Genomic DNA, 24,004 nt, shown 5'->3' on the forward strand with positions numbered 1-24,004 from the left:
AAATTAAATAGTTTCCAACTAAAAATTAAATAATGTTGAAATTATGTAGCCTAAAACATTTATATTCATAACCAGGTAACTATTGTGAATTCCATTTGAACATTTTAGGTAAATGCAGACCCGAGAAAAACGAAATTTAAAATGTCAAGGCTTCTGTCAAATTATGTTTTGTCCTTATTCTCAAAACTCATTCGAAGTTTATTTAAAGTAGTACTATTTCTAAAAGTAGAAAAAAACTGATGAAAAACTACTGCACCGTTAATTCTGTACAATTCTCTTTTAAGCTTTTTTTAAAGGTTAAACTGCATGTACCTGTTAAGCTCCTCCTCTCAGGTGTAATCCAATCCAGTGCGCTGTCACAGGTAAAACCGGCCCCAATTTCTCAGTATATCCCAAAAAGCGAGAAAAGCCAACAAAACCCGTTCTCATACAGGCAATTCTAACGCAGCCCTCATCCCATCCTGAAAACTTTTCTCCATAGAAGAAGACGGATCGGATTTACAGTACCAACTAGAAAGTCCAGTTCGACCATAAGAGATGTCACAGGAGCATGACAAGTAAGTTCATTACTGTAGGTCCATAGTCTAGTACTGTTGGATGATCAACTCTGTGATCGTCGAGATAAGGATTTAAGACTGAAATATACATTATTTAAAATACAGTTTTTCCCTGGTTAATTCGTTGAAATTGAGTGATCAGATTTCGGGCTTGAGGTCTGAGAAAATGTATGACAGACAGGCTAAAGCTGATTCCGCTACACGGATACGCTGTTTGGGATCTAGCTGTCATGTTGAGACCTGCTCCGGTCACAGGTGTACCTGCACCTGCTGCGCGAGCGAAGCGCTCCGCGCTCCAGAATTGACACCCGTTTTATTTTATTTTATTTTTTTGCGCTCGGTTTTCTTGATTCGGAGCAGAATACATTTCAAACTAACTGGGTGTCAATGCGAAACGAAAGGTCTTATGTTTTATTTATTATTTAAAAGGAGCTAATGTAGGTACAGCTGGAAACAACATCTGTGCGTTTTTGACAGGTAACATTTGACGATAGATAGTGCCTGCAATTGTCTTTATTTTTTAAAGATACAACATGCCAAAAAACGGTATAACTGTTAGAATTTTTAAATAATTATTTTAGTACTATAAGATTATGTTATGATTTGTAAAAATGTGTTCAACATGTTTTGTGAGAGGAGACTGAAACAGTACACCTGTTTAGGCGTTGTCAATTGCCTCTCAGGAATAGTGTTTAAACATTTTGTACACTAAATCATGCAAATCTAATTGAATCTAAACATAATCTAATGCGATCTAAAGTGTTTTCCCTTTGTCTGTGTCACTATTTACCCAAAACATTCCTCTGTTGGTAAACTCACATCAAGAGCTTTTCCAAGAACATCCAAACCGAACTTTGTTGACGATTGTCACCATAGTTCAAGCAACGTGAGACCTTGTGTCTGTGATTCCAGGAGAGAAAAATAAACCTCTTTTCAGTTAGTGTTTGGAGTGTTTGGCTGATGTGCGCACAAACGCACCATTAGTAATTACGCGCTTGGTCGCGTCTCTTGTTTTAGATGCGGGATTGCGTGTCCACCAGGTTTTATTGTCCCGGGATAACGGATCTCTATCGGGTTGCAAAGCTAAAATCAAACAGGGAGAAGGTTAAAGAATGGCACAATTCGTTATCGAATTACTCGTAATCCGTTTGCGTTAAACGAGCTAGACGCAAAGTTTTGTCATAGCAACTCTTCATACATTCACTCTATGATTAAGGACCATTACAGTGTTCTGTGGCGGTAAACGAGTAAAAACACAATCTATAGTCGTAATGTAACCTAGTGCATAACATGTGCTAGATTTCAACGAAAAAGCACTTTTAAAGTTTAAACATCACATTTAATTTCACAAACTCTACATAATTATCAGAGGTCATATAATATATTGGTGGAAATTTGATGAATTTCTAAACACATACATTTACCCACCTGACTTCTCTATTTCCTCCCTTTATAGGTTGTAAAGACACTTTAAATTGTCTTTACTGTAATCTCATCACCTAAATATAAATGTAAAACGCTGGTTCAGAGAGCACTTTAGTCTCTGTGAGCCAGCTATGTCTAGATGATAGGACAATAAGGTAATTATGACGAAAAAGCACAGAGACCAAAACCGGTTTTCTAAATGAACTTTGTCACAGAGTTGTGAAAAGAGCTTCTTCCGTCAAGACATGGCACAACAGAGACACTTTACTGGTTGTCTTACTGGAAGATCCAGTGAAACACGTTGTCGGACAGGAAGCTGCGCAGTCTGTCTCTGTGCAGAGATTTGTTGCTTGGGCTGGTTTTGTCACAGATTCTGATGATAAAACCATCCCTTTCACAATTGTCTGCTCTTCTGTCAACTCTGACACCGCCAATAATGACAAAACATCTTTCGACTGTTGATGCTCAAAGTGACTCTTTGTTTTTACAACTCATCCTGTTGGTCCACCTAAGCCTAAAGATTTATTCAGTTGTTGTTCCGGCACTGATGACTCTTTGTAAAATGTTTCTCGCAGTAAGCGGGCGGTGCTCGTGCTACAGAATGATCCGGCTTACAGCCAGCGGAGGCCTTTCACGAGTGAAGATGAGGCCTGGAAGTCCTTCCTGGAGAACCCACTCACGGCGGCCACCAAAGCCATGATGAGCATCAACGGAGATGAGGACAGCGCAGCCGCTCTGGGTTTGCTGTACGACTACTATAAGGTATGAAACCTGGAGATGATCACACATGGAAATAATTTAGAACACTAAGGAATAGTTCATGCAAAAATTATAATTCTGTCATCATTTATTCACCGTCGTGTCGATCAAAACCTGTATCTGACTCTTTGTTCTGTGGAACACAAAAGAAGATAATCTGAGCAATGTCTCAGTGGTTTTGTCTCCATACAATGGAAGTCAATAAGGTTCAAAGTTGTTTGGTTGTCAGCATTCTTCAAAATATCTTCTTTTGTGTTCTGCAGAAGAAAGAAAGTCATACAGGTTTAGAATGACATGAGGATGTGTAAACGATATGAAACAAAATCTCTTTAAGCTTGTTGTTAAAAATTGCCATCTTCAATGGATAAAAAGTACAGTACTCCACTGATAAACATGTCTCTTAAACTACTTAGTCAAGTATAGAATGGATGTACATCTTATTTAATGGGAGGCTATGGGGGTGATAAAGCACTTGTTGCATGCTATGTATTGTTAATAAAGGTAATTTATTGTGTTTTAACAACAATAATTTGAATAATAAATCATTATAATATACATTTTTATAATTATTATTTTGTTTTTATAGTATAGTTCTAGGTTGCTGTCTATCTATGTAGTTATTTGGGGGAGTTTATGTTTGTCTTTTTGTTTTGGCCTTTCTGTTTGTAGACCACACCGAACGTTTTGTAAACAAGTAAAGTCATATACAACTCACTAATAAACAAATTTGATAATATCTGACATGCTTTCACTTCTCAAATCGCCGACCTGCATACTAGCCTCAAAATGCCATCTAGCATAACAAATATGTTCACAGACAGCTATAATGGGCCATTGGAGGTAGAGCTGATGCTATTGGATGTGGTCAGACTGATACAGGTTTTGTTTACTTTCCCCAGGTGCCACGGGAAAAGAGAACAATGTCCCAGCAAAAGACTGACGTCCTGGGCTCTGATGTGGATCCCAACAAAAGGTGAAGCGCTCATCAAAGATGCTATAGTGAATGCCGTTTTCCCATACTGACATGATGAGACCCTAGTTGGCCGTGATTTTTTTATATATACGGATTAAGTGTAGGTCATTGAGAACAAAGGTCAATGAAGTCACCTTATTATGCTTGCGTCTTTTGTTATATCGTCATACTTTTGTCTTATCTTACAATAGGAATCTAATGGCTCCTCTCCAAGAAACGGCAATGGGATCGCCCGAGAACAGAATCCAGGTTTTGAAAGGGGTTCCCCTAAACATTGTGCTTCCCGGGAACCAGCTCCTCCAGGACAAGAGAGCCCTTTTCCCCACACCCGACACTACTGTGACGGTGTCCATCGCGGCTGTGCCAAACTACCCAGTGAAGACCGAGAATCAGACGCACGGCTTCTCCGTCACGGTCCCCAACCCTCACTGCTCGGAACCCGACAGCCACACGGTGGTGTTCGACCGGCAGCTCGCTCACAACCAGTTCAGCCCCAACACACAGCCGCGCACCCCAGACTCGACCTTCCCCGAAACCTTCAAAGATGGCCCCTCAGAAGTGAGTCACGCACCGGTTCTCACACTCTCCATCTCTCCTGTCTCCCACCCTCAGACAATACCTCATTTAAAGACACGGTTGCATTCAAGCCCCCTCCCTATTTTTATTTGAACGAGCCAAAATAGTAGCTAGCATGTCATTATGCCATTGTCTCTCTTACACAATAAAGTGCTGAATTTTCCTCTCACACAATAGCCAGGGCCTTTTTTCTCTCTCTTAATTGCTCTCATTCCCTCTCTCTTAACCTCCTCTCTGTTTTTTGAACCAGAAGGGAAGATTTCCTTAGAAATGATAGCCCGCACACACAGGGAGCTGGGAGAGCCGTTTCTTTTTTTCTTTGGCTTAGCAATCGGCTTTCTCTCGCCGACTGAAAGCGCGGCGGTGCGGCGGTTGTTTGCGCTAAAGCCAGGCCCTCTTGCCCCTCTTTTGTCCTCTACAGGTGTTCTCGTTCCCAGGAGATCTCCAGTTACGCATGGCTTCCATCACGCCGGAGGACTATGGAGCTTTTGACACAGTGTCTGGGTAAGCAGGCCCTTGCTGCCGTAAACTAGAGAACAAGGCTTTTTCTTTGAAGGATCAATTGGGAGTTTGCAATTACCTCAGCTGAGTGTGATGATGTACAAACAGTTTAAATACTGTCTGGTCTCAAGAGCATTATGACAGGTGCTCATGGCCTTTGGGTAAATGAAAGTCAACCTACAACAAATATGACAAGCCGCCACTTCCTTGTAGCTGCAAACAGGGAAATTCTAATGCGTATGTATTTGGTTCTAAGGACTGTTGGGATCAAACAGTATGTAATGAGAAGGCATCTTTTTTTAGGAACAATTTTGAGTACACGCTAGAAGCCTCCAAGTCCCTCAGACAGAAGTCTGGCGATGGCACAATGACGTACCTCAACAAGGGCCAGTTCTATCCCATCACTCTCAGGGAAACTGACAATGGAAAACTGCTGCATGGCCCCATCTGTAAAGTCAGGGTAAGATGAGTATATTTGTTTTTGGGTGTTGTTTTTGCATATTACACGCTCTCTGGAGCACTTGATTCTCATCCAGCCAGTACCATAATAGGAAAATTTGCTTTATAAATGTTCAAAAAAGAAGATTTTGAAGAAATATTTTTAAGGAAAGCAAACAGTTCTGGGGCACTTTTGACTACCATTGTAATTATTCCTACTATGGTAGTCAATGGTGGCCAAGAACTGTTTGCTTACAAGCATTCTTCCAAATATCTTTCTCTGTGTTCATCAGAACAAAGACATTTAAACAGATTTGGAACAATTAGAGGGTGAGTAAATGATGACAGAATTTTCAGTGAACTTTTGAGTGAACTGTCCCTTTAAGTCACGTCAATTTTATTTATATAGCGCTTTTTGCAATTTGCATTGCATCAAAGCAGCTGTACAAGAAAAACCAAAACCAAAATGAGAACAAAATGTTGAACACACAAAGAATAGCCTTAAAAGTAAAATAGACAGAGAATGACACATATAGACCCATACACGTACATATCTATATACATACCTGTACTTATGTACACACACATATACAGGTAGTGTATCCTATGTAATATTACAGAGTACAACTCTTATGGTATTATTCCAAGACTTACAAAAGATGAGCTAGAGATATATTATTAACAAGAGAATCTGCAAACATTTCATGGCTTGCACAATTAACATTCCTGGGATAAATAGTAAGATGTCTTTACGGGTTTAGTCTGAATATTTACATTTAGACATTTACATTTAGTCATTTAGCAGACACTTTTATCCAAAGCGACTTACAGAGAGTTCAGGGAGCAATAAGCAATATGTCATACAGGAGCAATAACACAATAGGTGCTAATACAAAGTTACTAGTTTCAACAAAAGCTAAACCACTACCTGTTGAGAGAAAGAGAGAGGGTTAGTTTTTTTTGTGTGTTGTATTTACTACATTTATACATTTGTAAGTGACTAAAACACTTTTTATTACATTATTACTTCTTTGAAAGTATCTGTGTTTTAATGAAAAATAAATGGTTTCTTACAGAGTGTTGTGATGGTAGTGTTTGGAGAAGAGAAAAGCAGAGATGACCAGCTCAAGCACTGGAAATATTGGCACTCCAGACAACACACCGCCAAACAGAGATGTATTGATATTGGTGAGTAACACCAAGCATCCTGAATCATTTGGGCTTTGATCATAGTCATTGTCTTTTCTGGGTCCAGTGTAGTAAGGGGTGGAGTAAAGAGTACATATACCAGACATACTGTATATAAAGACATTTGAAGTGGACGCAGTGGGGGATGCAGGTGGGGACGGGACAATAGAACAGACCTGTCTGAAAGATGGGAGAGCCAAATGTCAATTGTGAGGTCCACATTCAACACATCAAATGATGAGTGTTGTAAAGCATAAAAGGTACACAGCATTATCTTACTTTCAAAAAGGTGGATCTCTAAAAGGAAGAAGATCTGCTTTTTATTTAGTCTTCATTTTTTGTATAGCACCTTTAAAATGTTGCGAAGAAGTATATTACTTGACCACATGACCACATGTAAGATGCTGTTTCTTCACTACCTGATTCAAATTAAATTTAGAAAACATTTAACATGTTAAATTTGTCTGCAAAACTTATGATATGATAATCTACATCAACATAACTTTAACATCTTGACGAATACAAACTGAAACTTTTGCTGCCCATATAGAACATTTAGCTTTCATTTTCATTTGCTTTTGTTTAAATAGCCCATTAGTTGTGGTCTATACAGTCAGTTTTACTTGTCTACTGGCTGTATCATGGGATTATTTAACAGCCAAAGGCATTATTCCCTTCCCATTGCTTATTATTACCTCTCCTATTACAAAATTAACACAGCGTCATGCGTTTTTGTCTTTCACAGCGGACTATAAAGAAAGTTTCAACACCATCAGCAATATTGAGGAGATTTCATATAACGCCATTTCATTCACATGGGACATCAACGAGGAGGCAAAGGTAATTTTGGGAACAAAGATAAATGGTGGCTTTTTCAAATGACTTAAATTTCATTGGCCTCTTAACATCTAATTAAAGTAATTCATATGGGTTAAAGCAAAGTGGATTTCCTGTTAAAAAAGCTATTGGATGACAGCAAAAGATACAAATGGTCACAAAAAACTCTTAAAAAATTGTTCTGGTCATTTAAGACATGTAGTTGTATAGTATGTATAGATAAAGAATCTTAAAATAGACATGACCTTTAGTATAATTAAAGTTAGGATTTATTCTCAAAATAGACCCAACACTAAACTCTTTAATTACTTAAACAAAGGCTTTATTTAGGCAACACAATCCTTTAAGGAATATAAGGTGTCATTCAAATTGCCAAGGAAGTCTAAATAATTCTAAGGAAGTCTAGAGAAGTGTGTTTCTATTATATATTAATAGGCAACTTTAAAGGGATATTTCCCCCCAAATAAAAATTCTCAACATTTATTCACCCTCATGTCATTAGAACCTCGCTCTATCTTCTGTAGAACACAAAAAAGATACTTTGAGAAATGTCTCAGGGATTTTGTAGCCAGCGGTTTTAGTTAAAGGGGGTCAATGCTGTTGGTTACCGACATTCTTCAAAATCTCTTCTTTTGTGTTCTGCAGAAGAAACAAAGTCATACAGGTTTGAAATGACAAGAGGGGGAGTAAATGATGCCAGAATTGTCACTTTTTGGTGAACTTTCAGTTCTGAGCAGTCGTTGAGCTGAAGATGCTGGATCGATGGAGATGTGACATTAAATTAGAGGTGTACGTGTGAACGTAGCGCTGAGGAGTTGTTCTTGGATCATTAGGGCCAGTCAGCCCTATTGTGTACTAAATTGATGCTTTTATGGGGAGACGTTCGGGTGACGTGCCCAACATTGGCGGTAAGAATGAGGAAACGCTGCTGGGGGAGCAGTGAGGTCTGACTGATGGAATCCTGTTTGACAGGTGTGTCAGGAATGGTCAGGTTAAACCCATCACTAAGTGACAAACAGATTTTGACGAAAATCCCTTGCCTCTTGACTAATTTTTGCTGAGCCTTTCATTTAATTAATATTACTGTTTAAACAATATTTTGAATAAAATATTTCCAAAATATCATAATACTATATAATTCAAAGGTCTTGGGTAAAAATTTGTGAATTACATGTGCTTCATTTTGTTTTAAACCAACAGTGGTTATGAAAGAAGTATGATGAAGATGATTCAGAACCTTTTGCTAATATTATGTGCGAGTAGACAAAATTGACCCACATAAATTGATGCACATACTCTTATACTCTATTCACAAAAAAAATTCTGTTGTGCTAAAACCAGGATGCAGATCATAAGATAGGCCTGGCGCTGGATACTCATCCGTTTGCACAGTGTATAATGTGTGCTGTCTGTTTGCAGTGTGAACGTGTAGGTGTGGTTACGATTGTGTAAGCATGTGAAAGAAAGATAGAAAGAGGATAACAGAGAAGAGAAAGGGCAAGACCGTTTTGCAAAAAATGTTTGCAAGGGAACGGTAATTATGATTGTCAATGTTGTGGGTCCCCCTAGCGGACATTTTAAGAAATTACAAACAAGCTTATTCTTGAGCAAATATTTGTTGAACACAGGTTTGTTTGTTATTCTCATTTTGTCTTAGGCCCTTTGTTAACAATTTAATATATTATGTAGGTTGCTGTACTGTCATTATAAGTTGAGTAAATACATGTAAATTAGTTATGTCAGTTTTGTTATGGCAATAAAGTGGAATCATAAAACACATGATGACAAAGAGTTGTACATAACACAAATGTGACCCTGGACAACAAAACCAGTCTTATGGGTCAATTTTTCGAAATTGAGATTTTTACATCATCTGAAAGCTGAATAAATAAACTTTCTATAGATATATGAGTTGTTAGAATAGGACAATATCTGGCTGAGATACAACCGTTTAAAACTCTAGAATCTGAGAGCGCAAAAAAATCAAAATATTGAGAAAATTGCCTTTGAAGTTGTTAATCAGGGGCACTGTGGCAGACCACCCACTCACAAAAATAAAGTTTTTATATATTTAAGGTAGGAAATTTACAAAATATCTTCATGGAACATGATCTTTACTTAATATCCTAATGATTTTTGGCATAAAAGAAAAATAGATAATTTTGACCCACACAATGTATTTTTGTCTTTTACTAAAAATGTTCCCGTGCTACTAAAGACTGGTTTTGTGATCCAGGGTCACAAATAGTATTGCTTTCTCTCAAACAATACCTGTATTCATCATATAAAAGGAGTGTGCAGCATGCAGAATTTAATTAAGTGTGCATTTTAACTCCATTCCTAGATTTCCAATGAGGTAGCAAATAGGATGCAGAAGTTAGGCCTAAACATAATTCAAATGGAATTAAATATGTTATCTTATATAAAATATGATTGATAATATTCTCCTGTATGAATTCTAATCAGTTTAATCATCCCGTGACCAACTAAAAAAAATCAAATTTATTAATTTATTAAAATTGAATTCTCAAATGTTGCCCAATATGCTATGGTGTTTCTCAACCACTAGGGGGCCTCAACAAACTTCCAAAGAGGCCTCATGATGACTAATTATTTGAAATAAAATAAACCAAGAATTAAAATAAGCTAAAACAACTAAAAAGTAGTAGTGTAGTGTTTGGTTATTTCCTACAACAAATATAGCCTACATATTTCTCTGGAATATTTCTGTGGAAAATGTGAGTGGGTGGAATATTATGGAAAATGGTGCTGGGGGTCTTGAAATTGTTGAGATGCACTGCCATATACAGTAGGCAACAGTTCTTGAATGATGTAATTCTATTATGTATACAAAAGAGGGAGACAGATGGCAAAATACACCACTATCTGAATGTTGCATTTCTCATCTCCCAATGCTTATTACTGCATTTACACACCGTTTATAAAAGTCATTCCCAAAGTGCATGTAACTCAAAACAGATTCAAGTGACATGAATTTATTTCCCAACAGATCTTCATCTCAGTGAACTGCCTCAGTACAGACTTCTCGTCTCAGAAGGGAGTGAAGGGCCTGCCGCTCAACATCCAGATCGACACCTATAGCTACAACAACCGCAGTAACAAGCCCATCCACCGCGCGTACTGCCAGATCAAGGTCTTCTGCGACAAGGGCGCTGAACGCAAGATCCGCGACGAGGAGAGGAAACAATCCCGCAGGAAGGGCAAGTGTCCTGAAGTCAACCCTTCTTTAGGAAACTGTAAGCACTGCTTCAGATGTTAACTGATGCCGTGGTGCTTCTCAGTGCAAGAATAGAGCTCCAGTTAAGCTTGAATAGGTTTTCACTTCATTTGTTTTATTTCTCCACAGTTGGAGCGGATGTGAAGGTGCCACTCCTGCAAAAGCGCAGTGACATCACCATCTTTAAAACAATGACTGACTTTGAGACACAGCCTGTGCTCTTTATCCCCGACATACACTTCTCCACCTTCCAACGTCATGTGAGTAGCAGCTTTTACTGTATGGTAAACAGCATAGCAGGTACAATATCAATAACAAAGTTATTTATTTCACATTTTAAAGATAAAAATATGAAAAAGTAGAGCTGTCAAACAATTAATCGCGATTAATCACACCCAGAACAAAAGTTTGTGTTTACATAATATTTATCTATGTACTGTGCATAATAATTTTGTATTTATAAATACAAACACATACACATGAATACATATTTAGGAAATATTTAAATATATTTATTTATAAATGTTTATAATTTTTTTGATTTTTCTTAAATATATGCATGTATGTGTATGTGTTAATAAATACAAAATTATTATGCACAGTACACAGATATACAGTATATATAAACCTTTATTCTGGATGCGATTAATCGCGATTAATCGTTTGACAGCCCTATTAAAAAGTATTAACATTAGCTATGAATTATTCTATAAGACTGTATATCTTTGCTCTGGAGATATACAGCTCCTATACTTTAGTGAACATGTAACTTATGCTTATGCATATTGTACAACAGGTGATAAGATAATGTACAAGTGCGTGTGGTTTTGTGTGGTGTGAGAGGCGTAACAATACAACGGCTGTTGCCAAAGCTTTCCTGTATAAGTGTTTAGTGGACACCTCATGCAAAGCATCTCATTTTCCAGTATTTGCATGGCTTCACTCTGCTTTTCCATGATGAAAAAATTGTGACCTAAGTAACCTCAGGGCACCTGCATTACTACTGCCTGGGAATGATCTAGCAACCTTTGCATAAGCGGCCTGAAATCTTATCAGTCTACCTAAGACCTTGTTGAACTCGCTAGGGAAATCTTATCAAAACAGGCATGTAATTATAAAGTACATGGATGATAGGAATGTATGATGTGGTGATTTTCAGACTTAACCTAGAAATGCAGAATTGAGAAATATTGTAGAAATCAACAACTGATTGTAAGAGAAAGTTGTTGACAGATAAATCGATGAATTGGCCCATCCATCAGTCAATCAATCAAGATATCAATCAAGTAGAAGATCTAGTACATATCCAGTTATATTTTATAAACCGCTTTGGATTTGGATGATTTGTCCTTGCTTTTTTGACAAATCTATTATGTTTTAAGATTTGTAATATAAGGTCGATTCTCGTAAAAAGGCATTTTTGTAACTTAAACCGGTTCAATTCCCACAAGATGCATGAAGTGATAAAATGTGTATTTATAGTCTTTGGAAATAAGTGCGTACCAAATGCATAAAATTAAGTTATTAGCTTCATGTTCAATTTAGATTAAATATAATCTTCAACAATACTGCTATCTGCATGTGAGAACTTGGCATAACAGTATATTGACAGTAATTTTAGTGATCTTTATCACAAGCATGCACAGACTAGTGAAACATTTTACAGAACAGCAGATTGTTGTTGGGTCAAGGTGACCAGAACGATTTGGCAGCTGGGAGGAATAAAGCGACTTCTTACTGTTGGGAAATCTGTCATTTATGGCATGGGTTTGGCTGTTATCAAATGATTCACACAGGGATCTGGGCAGGGTCTTTTTTTTTTAAAGCCCACACATGGTGGATGGATGAATCAAAACATGCCTTATGTGTCCTAATATGATTCTTTGCATAAATTACCATTCAAGCTAATAATACATAGCGTTATACTGTATAATGAGTATTTCAAGTGCATTTGGTATATGCTTTATCCAAAGCAATACACATTTCCTCTAAAAATCGAACTAAGGACCTTAGCCTTGCCACCTTCTGAGCTACAGGACATCCTATTACTGGCGGTTTTTCAAAAGATTCCAAGACCTTGGTGTTATTTTAAATCAGTACAATTTCTAGGTAAAACCATTCTATTAACTAAACCTTCCACCTATGGTTCAAAAACCTGCTCACCCGTACGGCTAAAATCACATGACTCTGTTCTGCAGCCGAGCAGATGTTAGACACCGTGCTTAAACATAACCTTTGATCATCATTAGTCGTGTGGCATTGAAACCCAAAGTGTCCACTGCCAAAAATAAACCACCTGGCTGTTTACGCTTCGCTAAAATCACAAAAAAAGAACACAAAACATGAACTTTGACATACTGCTCCAGTGTCAGGAAAAATGATGCCAGTTCAGTGCCCTACCAAGATGCTTTAATGGTTTTAGGTGCATCTATCTGCTCAGGCAGTACACTTGTTGAATCGGTTCTGTTCGTTTTTCGTCTGAATAAACGGTGTGTTTATGCTCTGGGGGTCTTTTGTATTGAATGTACATGCATACAGGCAAAAAAGGTCTGAAATTACAAAGACATTATTAATCATCACGGGTTAAACAGGTTCGCACTTGTTAATGTGAATCAAAATAATAATCCACTTTTTTGTAATTTGTGATTATTTGTCAAATTTTGTCTTGAAATGTTTGGCATTACACAGGACGTATACACAAACACACAATACAAAATATACAAAAAAAAACTGTACAATACATTCTACAAAGCAATTACTGTGCAAAGTCAATGCACATGCATGGTGTATTAAAGTAGATGGACAATATTGTAGTAAGCACAAAAAAGACATAAAAGATAAATAAAGTTGCACTGAGTTCTGCTGAGAATGGCCATTATGAATTTTTGCTAATGTTTTGTCACCTCTTCTCATTACAGCCTTTCCCTACCGAAGACTCAGAGGAGGGGTAAGAACACCTTGTCTTTTGTCCATTCTGTTCTCCTTTGTGTTGTTTAAAAGTAAAAGGGAGGGGTTAAGATGCACATTATTTAAGCAAACCTGTGCCCTGGAGCTTTCCTCACTGTATAACGTTTCCAGGAAATGTCCAGGTGCTGTTTGTTTCATGGAAATTATGTATTGTTAACGCCTTCATGTACTACGGGGATTTCTTAGAACTTAGATTCTAAGGTTTTCTTAGAACTTCAATCATCTAATGAATCTCTACTTCCTGAGCTCTTCTCACTCTCTTTTCCCTCATGTTTCTCAGCTCGGGGATGAAGAGATTACCTTACACCGAGGAAGAGTTCGGGTCGCCTCCCAATAAGCTTGCGAGGATAGAAGAGCCAAAAAGAGGTGTGTTTTAACTGGAACTGTTTATCATTTGTCCTTGCCCTGGATGAGACAAGATTCTAGCGTGTGTAGGTGTGGGTCTGTTTACTTCAGTTTTGTTGGCAATATAGTACCGGTCCCGTCACGGTGAAATGGCACTTGGTTGTTTTTGAATAACCACGCACAAAAACACACTAATTCAAAACACATTGGGTCTTATTTATAATACACAAGCAGAACAAATTTCTGTTAACATCTGTTTAAATTGTGTTTAATCCATTCGTACGGGACTTGTCTAACTGAGATCATTTACTGACTTTATGGTAGCTTGGACTTTTAAACAAGCATATCGCTAACAGACCCATTAGGACTTTCATTAGGGATTTAAAAAACATCAGTCTGCATAAAGCTGGGCTTCCTGTTTTTCGTTTTTAACTATTTTCCCGCCATTGACTAGATTGTCGATAATTTATGACACAACATACCCTCTTTTCTGAGGGATTCATTTATGACAAGACCTAATGCGTTTTTTCAGCTTTTCACGTTTTCACCGTTATACAGTAGGGGGTGCTGTTGAACATATTCTAAAACGGTACAGCATTTACAGAACCGAAAACAAGCAAACGCTCTATTTTTACTCTGTATTTGACAAAACAACAATTTTCTACGATTTTTTTTGTTTAGAATGTTGTATTTTTTAACCAGAGTTTTTGTTCTCACATTTGATATATTTGATGTATACTCATTTAAGAAAATATTCTGGGGGCCATGAAAGTTTTGTGAAAATGATCAAAATGCTTGCGCTGTCAACTTTATTACAAACGCTGGCTTTGATAATACAGTAATATAAGGTGGCTACTTCATATGAATTCAAATCTCATTTGTATGGTTTAGTATGATCTGATTTCTCATGGTTAGATTTAGGGGTGGGGCTTTACTGTTGCATTTTTCTTATAATTGTAGAGTTTTGTATGATTCACATCATACAAATTCATATGTATTACTCTGGCTGTACTTAGAATACTTTCCCAAAGGATAGAAAACCAAAGAATACTATAGTAAATATAGAACATCTGCTTGCAGTCAATAAAATCTACCAGCCCTGATGAGTTGACGTTTACATGTATAAAGCCATACCGCTTGCTATCAGGTTTGCAATAGGATGTGATTTGTGTAGTCTTTGTACGTCGGGCTCTTCATATCGCAGAATCTCTCTTCCTCCGTGCTATAAGTTCACTGTTCCCAGTAATGGATTGGGATGTTGCCCAGTCCTCCATAGGTTTTTGGGTGAAAGGGGATCAGGGGGTGTGGGGCAGCGTTGGTGTTTACGTGGGCAGCGAACCCAACTGCAGGGAACAGCATGTGAGGGACAAGGTCACAAAAAGCATGCGTTACAAGGCAGATCAAATGCACGTCCACCACACTAAAGTTTGGCAGCAGATGAGTTCAACTTGACATTCTGGTAAAGGCTGTATTTTGGTTTGCGGGCCTGACCTAAGTTTCTAGAAAACTGGGGGTGCAGTTGAGCATGAGCGATCACAGCTGACCACATGTCTCTCTGTTTTGCAGTTTTGCTGTATGTGCGTAAGGAGACGGAAGAAGTGTTTGATGCCCTCATGTTAAAGACTCCTACACTAAAAGGCCTAGTGGAGGCGGTAAGTTCAACTCTTCCCAACAAACATCCACAACTACTCTGACCATTACTGGTGGTGCTTGCATAGACAAGCATTACTGATGGTATTTTAGGTATTATCTGTACATAACCCCAAACCGTGCTATAGACAAAAAAGACACTTTAAGTTACAAAGTACATGCCTTGTTGAGGAAAGGTTGGTTTTTATAAGGGAAATGACAAAATGGACAAACATCTCTTATTGTAAAGTTTACTTTTAAAGAGCCAATTGCATTCTAGGGTACAGATTAGAATATTGAATGACTTGAGGTGGGTTTCTTTTGACTTGGGCTGGTAACCAACCTACAAGTTGTGCATGGGAAATCTCCAGAAAACTAGTGAACTATCACTTTAACAGTAAAGCCTTCATATTGAGCATTACAGTTTCACATACATTCATTTGACCACTTTCATTTTCTTCAGAAAAATCTGACAGTATGTGGTAGGTTATTTAAGGCAGTGGTTCTCAAACGTTTCCGTTGTGCGGCCCCCTTTGTGTAGAGTGCATCGCTTTGCGGCCCCCCTTATAAAAACGAATTATCTTAAACTTATCATTTTAATTAAACCAAAAACTAATTCTGTTATACAATCCTGGGACATCAATACTTTTGGTTGGTTGTCTTATTTTTCTGATGTTTGATTATATAAAATGTATGATAAATGTCTATATTTCATACAATGCCACAAAATCTGTGATCCCCCTGGATCCATCTTGGGGCCTCCCAGGGGTCCACGGCCCCCAGTTTGAGAACCACTGATTTAAGGTCACACACACACACACACACACACACACACACATAAAGAAACAATATCATTTTATTTGATAAAGAATCCCCTGCACCACTTACAAACAGAAAACAATATACACAAACTCTCTTTCTGTGAGAGCTCCCACCCAAAAATGATACATCCCATCCAAACCCACAGCTCAGATTCTAATGCAGCTCAGCACCTCCTAGGCAAAAACCAGAAAAGAAACAAAAACAGGCAAAACACACTAACATGTGGTCAGTGCAGAAAAGTCCCTGCAATTACAATCTAAGGCAGGGTGATGTAGTAGGGACAGTGATTTAATAGCAATGATTTAAAAGTTGGTATGAATATGGGTTTGAATCAAAACAAAGTAGGAGGCGAAAGTCACGCTGGCCAAATGAGCTCTGCACTTTGACTTAAAAACAGATCAAACTTACAATGACAGAAGCTGGCCCGGGCTACACGGGATCCAGCTGCAGGTTTGGGAAAGTTTGCGTGTTTTGGTGTAGCGTGTGTTATTGACTACACTTGCATTGAGACACCTCAGTTAGCTATGAGGGGAGGGAAAGTTAGGATTACATCAGGGGGTTGGAAACACATTACGCTGAACCTCGCGTACACCAAAATAAGACGAACTTTGATACTAGTTGGCTTGAAATCCTACTTAGGTCTACAAACGTTCCGTTCCATTGGTACATTGCATGACTCACCCAAATGTCCTGAAATTTTACTCTGAAGAGGGGACCAATGTGAGCTCCTCACATTGGTTGATTTGTTTTGGGTTGTATTATGACCTCTTTGCATTAAGCAACATTAAGGCCATTCTGTTCTGGTACGGTCACACAGAACAGTGTACTTATAAGTGCACTTAGAGTAATTACATACTGTAATGTAAGGATCTTGGAGGATCTAAATACAGCTTTTATTAGCCAAACGAATAGGACAAGCACAAGTAATTCAAGAAGTTGTCAAAAAAACAAATTGACAACTGAAACATGCTCACATTACAACTATGGATGAGATCTGATACAAAACAAGAGGGCACGTGGGTGTATGTATACAAGACTAAATGAGTTTACAAGACAAATAAACACTTGGGAATAAACAGGAAACAAGTAAAGAAATGCAAGTGTGCGTGACAATACAATGCAAGCCATTGCGATACGAAACGCACAAAGCTGATACACCACCAATTTTCTGATCATAAACACCGTGTTCAAATTGTTATGTAATTACTATACGAATAAGAATCAATAATAAAAATACTTTGCTCTCTACCAGATTTCAGAGAAATATGAAGTTCCTCTTGACAAGATGGGAAAGGTCTACAAGAAATGCAAAAAGGGGTAAGACTTACAAATACAATTACACCCATCCCATGTGTCATTTGATCAGAAATTAAACCACAAAGTCAACCACAGGCGAAACTAAACCGTAATGTCCAACCAACTCTGGTTCTTCTCAGGATCTTGGTAAACATGGACGACAACATCATCAAGCACTACTCCAACGAGGACACCTTCCAGATCCAGATGGAAGAAATGGGAGGAATGATAAAGCTGACGCTGACGGAGATTTAAATGACTGGTTTACACGAGACCTTTCCGTCTACTCTATTAGGACACCATACAGTAAATCTCTTCATGATCTTTTAGTCCAAAGAACCTTTTTGTCTATGAGCCTAAAGTACTTTGTACAAGAATTGAGAGAGAATTAATGTGTTTCTGCTGACTACCTTGAAGAGTTTGAGCCAATTATTGTTTTTTTATAAGTATAAACAGCCAGATTTTTAACAGTGGTTCTGTAACTCTGACAGTAGTCACAATTATAATTGACTATAGTTTACTATAGTTACAATTTTCTTTCAAGTTATAGCACTGGAGATCCTAACCACTAAAAAGGGACGATTGGGCAATTATTAAGGCATTACTGCTGTAGTAACATGGGTTTGGTGACTCATTGGTTCACTGTATTTTCCCTGAGCAGTATTTAGTGAGTACAGTATATACCTTGCTTAAAGTGATAGTTAACACAACATGAAAATTTTGTCATCATTTTGTCAAAAAAAATTGTCACCATTTACCTCTTGTCATTTCAAACCTGTATGACTTTCTTTCTTGTGTACAACACAAATGAAGATATTTCAAAGAATGTTGGTAACCAAACGAGGCAGTAACCCATTCTTTTGTATGGACACAAAACCAATGCAAGTCAATGGGTACCATTGTTGTTCGGTTACCAACATTCTTCCGAATAACTTCTTTTGTGTTCATACAGGTTTGAAAAGACAAGAGGGTGAGTAAATGATTATTTTTGGATAAACTATCACTTTAACAACTCCACATGGTGCATTGTCACAAACGCGGTGTTTGTGTGTATGTATAAGTTTATGTGCACATTGATACTTATATATCAAAACAGTTTTAATAACAGCAAAGCAGGTGGCTTGTTTTATATGGTTTAAAAGAATAACGTATATCTTTATTCTGTATTTTTGTGAAAGAACTGTGATGCTCTACAAACAAGGCTAAATGAACTCTTAAATATTTAAATCCCCTTTATATCTTTGTATTCAAGTTTCATTCAAAACATTTAAGCAAAGTATGCAAGTATCTTTGAAAGTGGCCCTGAAATCAAAAGTATTATTTTTTTAGTTTGTTACACAGTAATCATTATATTATGCCCCTCGGTGTACACTTAAACTTCAATTCCTGTTTCGGTTAGGTCCTTTTCTGTTGTTGTTAATGAAATGTACAGCTTTTGATTCTGAGTTTTCTAAATGCAACCGATTACTCTTTTGTACCAAACAACTTGTGTATATATTTATTGTCATACTGGGATGGGACCTTTTATAGAGAAAAACGTTTTCTAAAACATGATATATCGATTAAAGTTTTTAAATCAAATCATTCTAAATGATCTATTTATGCAAAGGGAATTTTTTTAGTTGTCTGATTTGTTTTTCTAATGCATACGGCACGTCCTCATATGCAAAGATGTTATTTACCTTTAACTGTTAGTCAGAAATATTTCTTATGTGTTAAATACACATTTTCTGTAAGGTCAAATAAAAGCAGCTTTGTGTAAAGTATGTGTATGTGTCGTGTAGTTTTCAGCTAGCTGAAGCCGTAGCGGTTGTCATGGAGACAGGCTGTCCTCCAATAGCCCATCTGTCTGGTGGACAGGAAGTGGGAGTCTAAACAGAGAGAGTCTGAAATCTGCTGTGGCCTCAAATACCCCCTTAGCCTCAGTTTCCCTCTGTGAGGTATGTCTCAGAGAGGAAAAGTCAAAATTGCAAAGTGCCATACAAATTAAAATATCTCTCTCTATGTGTTTATATACATATTTATGTTTATTAGAATTAAAAAAATAAAACTGTATTTACAGTTTATGTAAAGAAAAAATAATTAACACTCTCAGTATTGCCTTAAAGGAACAATTCACCCACAAATGATAATTTGTTTACTCTTCATTTACTTACCCTCAAGCTGTTCCAAATCTGTATACATTTCTTTGTTCTGATGAACACAAAAGAAGATATTTTGAAAAATGTAGGAAAGCAAACAGTTCTGGAGCACTTTTGACTTCCATTATAATTTTAAAACTACTATGGTAGTCAATGGTGGCCAAGAACTGTTTGGATACAAGCATCCTTCCATAGCCTATATCTTTCTCTGTGTTCATCAGAACAAAAAAATTATACAGATTTGGAACAACTCGAGGGTGAATAAATGTTGACAGAATTTTTTTTTGGGGGGGGTGAACTGTCCCTTTAAGTCTTCAGTACCAACACTTCAACACTTACAAAGAACTGTACTACTGCGTCCACAATGTAACTAAACTGTTTGCATGTATATTTTGGTCTCTGAGGTGAAGGTGTGAAAAAACATTAATGAGTTCATCATAAAAAGCCTCTTTATGTGTATTTGTGAGTATATCAGACCACTACAGATCTGGTTAGATTTTAACCGGCCAGCCAATCTCAGCGTCATCACATTGGAGTCGACCATCTGCTTTCTGTTTTCTCCCTCACTTAATCTTCTTCTGTCTCACTCTACACGTTCTGTTCTTCTGCAACCTTTTACTATTGTCTTCATTTTATGCTCTAGTTAAAAGCTCTCAGAAAGCAACAAACTTTCTTAGAAAGCCTGAGAATGACGTCCCATGTAATTTAGGAAGTGCTTTTATCTAAATTATATAAAAGGTATTTTTTAGACCATGTTTCATTTATGAAGATGGTGTTTTACATCTTTTTTGTAGTCGAAATAGTTGACATTGTATGTGACTGCAGCTTTAAGAAACGTAATGACTTTGTTTTCTACCTGTGAGAAGTTAGAAACTCTTGGGACGTTAAAATGTAGGTCAACGTGGGAATTAAGTAGCCGGCGCTTCCTGTGTATTTCTGCACGCACACAAAAACCCCCATTAGGCCTTTGTTGTTTGCTAACATTCCTGTCCCAATCCATTCCCATTCAAGGGAGTTGTTTGTGTGAAAGTGGATAAAATGCTGTACAACCTGTAAAAAACATATGGTGACAGAAGATCACTTATTTCCCTTAATAACTGGGTTTTTCATTCCGCAATGCTTTCCCGTCAAAGATTACATTTTCCTTTTTTGAAAAACAAAATGAAACCATGCATTTTGTGTCTAAACACAACAGCTGTCTTGTGTTAAAAAAAGACTACAAAGCAAATGGCCTCTGAAAATAGCCACATTCAAAGAAACGTCTCTCTGAGTCAGCTGAGTCTTATTGGATTACCACAATACTTTTACACACAGCACAGACAGACCCATCTCTTGCCCACTTGCTTTTACTGTCAACGGATTGGTAGGGCTACAGACTTTTAGCTCTGACACTCTAGACCAGCCTGCCTAAACAAATGCCTTTGTGTTTGAGAGAACTCTTTAAATGGATTATATGTGTAAACATACACAGGAATCAAGGTGCCAAGGTGCTCTACTTGACATATATTCTTGATAACTCATAAGAAAGCCCTTAAAAGTCATGATATTAATAGCTCGTTCCAGAGTTTGGGATATTTGCTGATGAGATGGTCCTTTCCCGACCTGTTTGGCCATTGGCCTGCTCTACATTCACAGGAATCCCATTCTTAGGTCTGACTATATATGGCCGAGAAACAGACACCCGACATCCAGCACACAAACAGACCTACACAACGGGTAAGTGACACAGTGTGCCTATAGTGCGGTATTGCACTCATCTAATGTTTTGGTGGCATTTGGCTTTTTATGACGATATAAATTGTAAAACAATTTCTTGAACTTCAGGGCACAATGACAGTGCAGTTCTTATTGTAGTTACAAGGCTGGATCTCAAAAATCAAAACACACAAATATGTAATATTTCAAAACACCTTTTTAAAATAACAGATAACTCACATTTAAACCAAATAAATGTAACAAAAAAGAATTAGTATACTGTTTATGTAGTGAGGACAGTAGCCTACTTGGTGGTGCATTTATAAAACATATCTGTAATGATAATACATTACCAAAATGTGTTGCTTATAACTTACACTGTATATAGTAGTAAGAAAAAATGAAAGATGGGAAACTTCAGATTTTTGCCTGTTGACCTGTGAATAAGACTTACATAAGCCACTGCAGGGTCTGTCTGGTTCATCAGGACTCCAGACATCATCCTAATCGATCATTTGCCACCTGAAACACACAAATATACAAATATCACCTGATTGTCATGATACTTTTCTAGCAGTGTCTGTCAAGTGAGGATAGAGGCCATAACTTTAGTTACGTTGTTGGATTCGTGTTATGATTCCAAATATGATTATCATCTGTCCCTCATTATTGTGTGCTAAAGTGAATTTTAAAATGTAATCTGTATTGACATTGCAACCATCTACAGATCACATGTCGGACCAGACTACTAAAACACACGTGCCACTCAGAGTCAGTACATTACATACCAGACAACAAAACCTGTTGTAAAACAAAACTGACATTCAGTCTCCGGCATTGCCCTTTCACCCAGATGCACACCCACTTACGTGAAGCAAATGGGGAGTTTCTGTTGATCAACCTGTCATTGGAAGGTCTACGTGCATCTGATTTGCCTACAAGCAGCACTGCTCAAACGTATATATCTTAGCCCTTCATATACACACACACACATATACAGTATTCATCTAATACCTTTTAATGACAGCTAAAGCACATAATAAACCAATAGTAAAGCATTGTCACTGAGTCTATTCAAAGTTACTTAAACATATGATAGGACAGATTGATACAAAAACACCAATACCAGGGAATAACCCTGCGTCACAGCCACAGTAGTACATTAACACCTCCAGGAATAACTGACCCTTCCTCTGGCACGTCTCTAGACATCAGCTAAGCAGAAGCTCTTTAGTTATGTGAGATCTGGTGTTTGGGTGCTGGAAGCTTCTGGATGGGTGACATGAATAGCATAATGACCTTTCCTCTAGTTTCCTTCCTTTCCTATGTTAGTCTGCCCCACTTCTATCACAAACATGCCTCTCGCTTCGATCATGACTCCTACGCTTCCCACACACTGCTAGAAGTATTGCGGCTGGTGCTGAGCTTCATCACTGCCTCACACAACACAGAACGCCTGAGCTTGTGTGATGCATGCATGCAGAGACTTGGAAGTTTGTGCTGCCGCTGCACCTGCTGGTTTACTAAATGTTCACTAACATGAGCCCTCACTTCCCAGCGGCCCAGAAGATGATGAGCATATTTAGGTTCATCACGATTCGATTCGTAGAGATAATGGTAAATATATAATAGACTAAGACTAGGTACATTGCATTAGTCAATGTAATTTAGTAAAATGTCTTCACAAGTGCTCTTGGGGGCGTTTGCTAAATTTACTCAAGTCATACTATCATGTTCATTAACATGGTCCAACTTCTCAACATGCTAGGAATAGTAATATTAGTTAGATCCTTCTGAAAGCTCAGATATCCAAATTCCCTTTTTTTCAGTAAATGGAAAAACACTGTGTTGTCATAGTTGACAAGCACACAAATTTAATCATTTTTATTGGTTAGATATTTGCAAAGCCCAGTGACAAACAAAAAGGGCGACTAATAATAATAATTGATGTCAATACAGGCAGAATTAAAAAGCATTAATTTAATTTCAGAATTACATTTTAACACAGTTTTAAATGTTATAAGCACTGTGTGAATACACTTAAATCACATTTCAAAGGACTCCTAAATTAAACTTTTTCATTTAATGGATGATTTTAAGGTTATTCTTTCTGATCATTAGTATTTTGGTCATTTTGAAATATTGTGCTACCCTAGATGATTCATATTCTGACTTTATTATTATTATTTTATCTGAAGATTAAATGCTTTTAACAAAGGTACAGTAATCATTAATAGAGAGTTGTTTACTTACACCTCCTTATTAAAGACCTATACATGAATGTCCTCCATAACCTCAAATTATCCAGCAACTATAAAAACTTTTACTAAGCCTGACTAATAAATGAATTAAGATTAAGATAAAATGTCTGGCAGCCTGACAGTGCATGTCATTGTGTAAGTAACTAGAAACATTTTCCCTGAAAAGGAACAGACAAACTTTTAACAGAAATCATCTATCACCTGCAGGGAGAGCATGCATGACACGTGTCAGGTTGATTTTGTTTAACATCCACACATTTAAGGCCCGGTTTCACAGACAAGGCTTAAGGCTAGTCCCAGACTAACTGAATATAACTTGCCCCAAAATATCTTAAAATATATCAGTGCCATTGTTT

At 37.4% G+C, this 24,004-nt stretch overlaps 1 protein-coding gene and 1 long non-coding RNA gene across 3 annotated transcripts; one reads left to right on the top strand and one right to left on the bottom strand.

Moving 5' to 3' along the window:
- Positions 1 to 381: 381 nt before the first annotated feature.
- grhl1 (grainyhead-like transcription factor 1) lies at positions 382 to 19,311 on the top strand. 2 transcript variants are annotated; one of them, XM_057344502.1, is made up of 15 exons: positions 382 to 557; positions 2,558 to 2,744; positions 3,641 to 3,714; positions 3,906 to 4,272; positions 4,712 to 4,794; positions 5,095 to 5,251; positions 6,306 to 6,417; positions 7,163 to 7,257; positions 10,265 to 10,511; positions 10,622 to 10,752; positions 13,411 to 13,439; positions 13,740 to 13,825; positions 15,371 to 15,456; positions 17,508 to 17,572; positions 17,692 to 19,311. In XM_057344502.1, the coding sequence occupies exons 1-15, from the start codon at positions 538 to 540 to the stop codon at positions 17,804 to 17,806; spliced, it is 1,854 nt and encodes a 617-aa protein (XP_057200485.1). In that variant the 5' UTR covers positions 382 to 537; the 3' UTR covers positions 17,807 to 19,311. The 2 variants fall into 2 exon arrangements, with proteins under 2 accessions (XP_057200485.1, XP_057200486.1); XM_057344503.1 differs by having other exon boundaries at positions 10,265 to 10,475.
- LOC130560610 (uncharacterized) lies at positions 6,428 to 22,764 on the bottom strand. The gene is made up of 3 exons (XR_008963721.1): positions 22,687 to 22,764; positions 21,842 to 21,909; positions 6,428 to 6,597 (listed from the first exon to the last, which is right to left on the bottom strand). It is a non-coding gene; the product is annotated as an uncharacterized LOC130560610 (long non-coding RNA).
- Between the last annotated feature and the right edge of the window lie 1,240 nt (positions 22,765 to 24,004).

Source organism: Triplophysa rosa, linkage group LG10 (assembly GCF_024868665.1).
Source record: "Triplophysa rosa linkage group LG10, Trosa_1v2, whole genome shotgun sequence".
NCBI lineage: Eukaryota > Metazoa > Chordata > Actinopteri > Cypriniformes > Nemacheilidae > Triplophysa > Triplophysa rosa.

Bases quoted from the DNA above. Each gene is read 5' to 3' on its own strand.
- grhl1 (XM_057344502.1), top strand. From the start codon at position 538: ATGTCACAGGAGCATGACAA. The intron at 13,440-13,739 runs GTAAGAACACCT...CATGTTTCTCAG, and splicing joins ACCGAAGACTCAGAGGAGGG to CTCGGGGATGAAGAGATTAC. The intron at 15,457-17,507 runs GTAAGTTCAACT...GCTCTCTACCAG, and splicing joins TAAAAGGCCTAGTGGAGGCG to ATTTCAGAGAAATATGAAGT.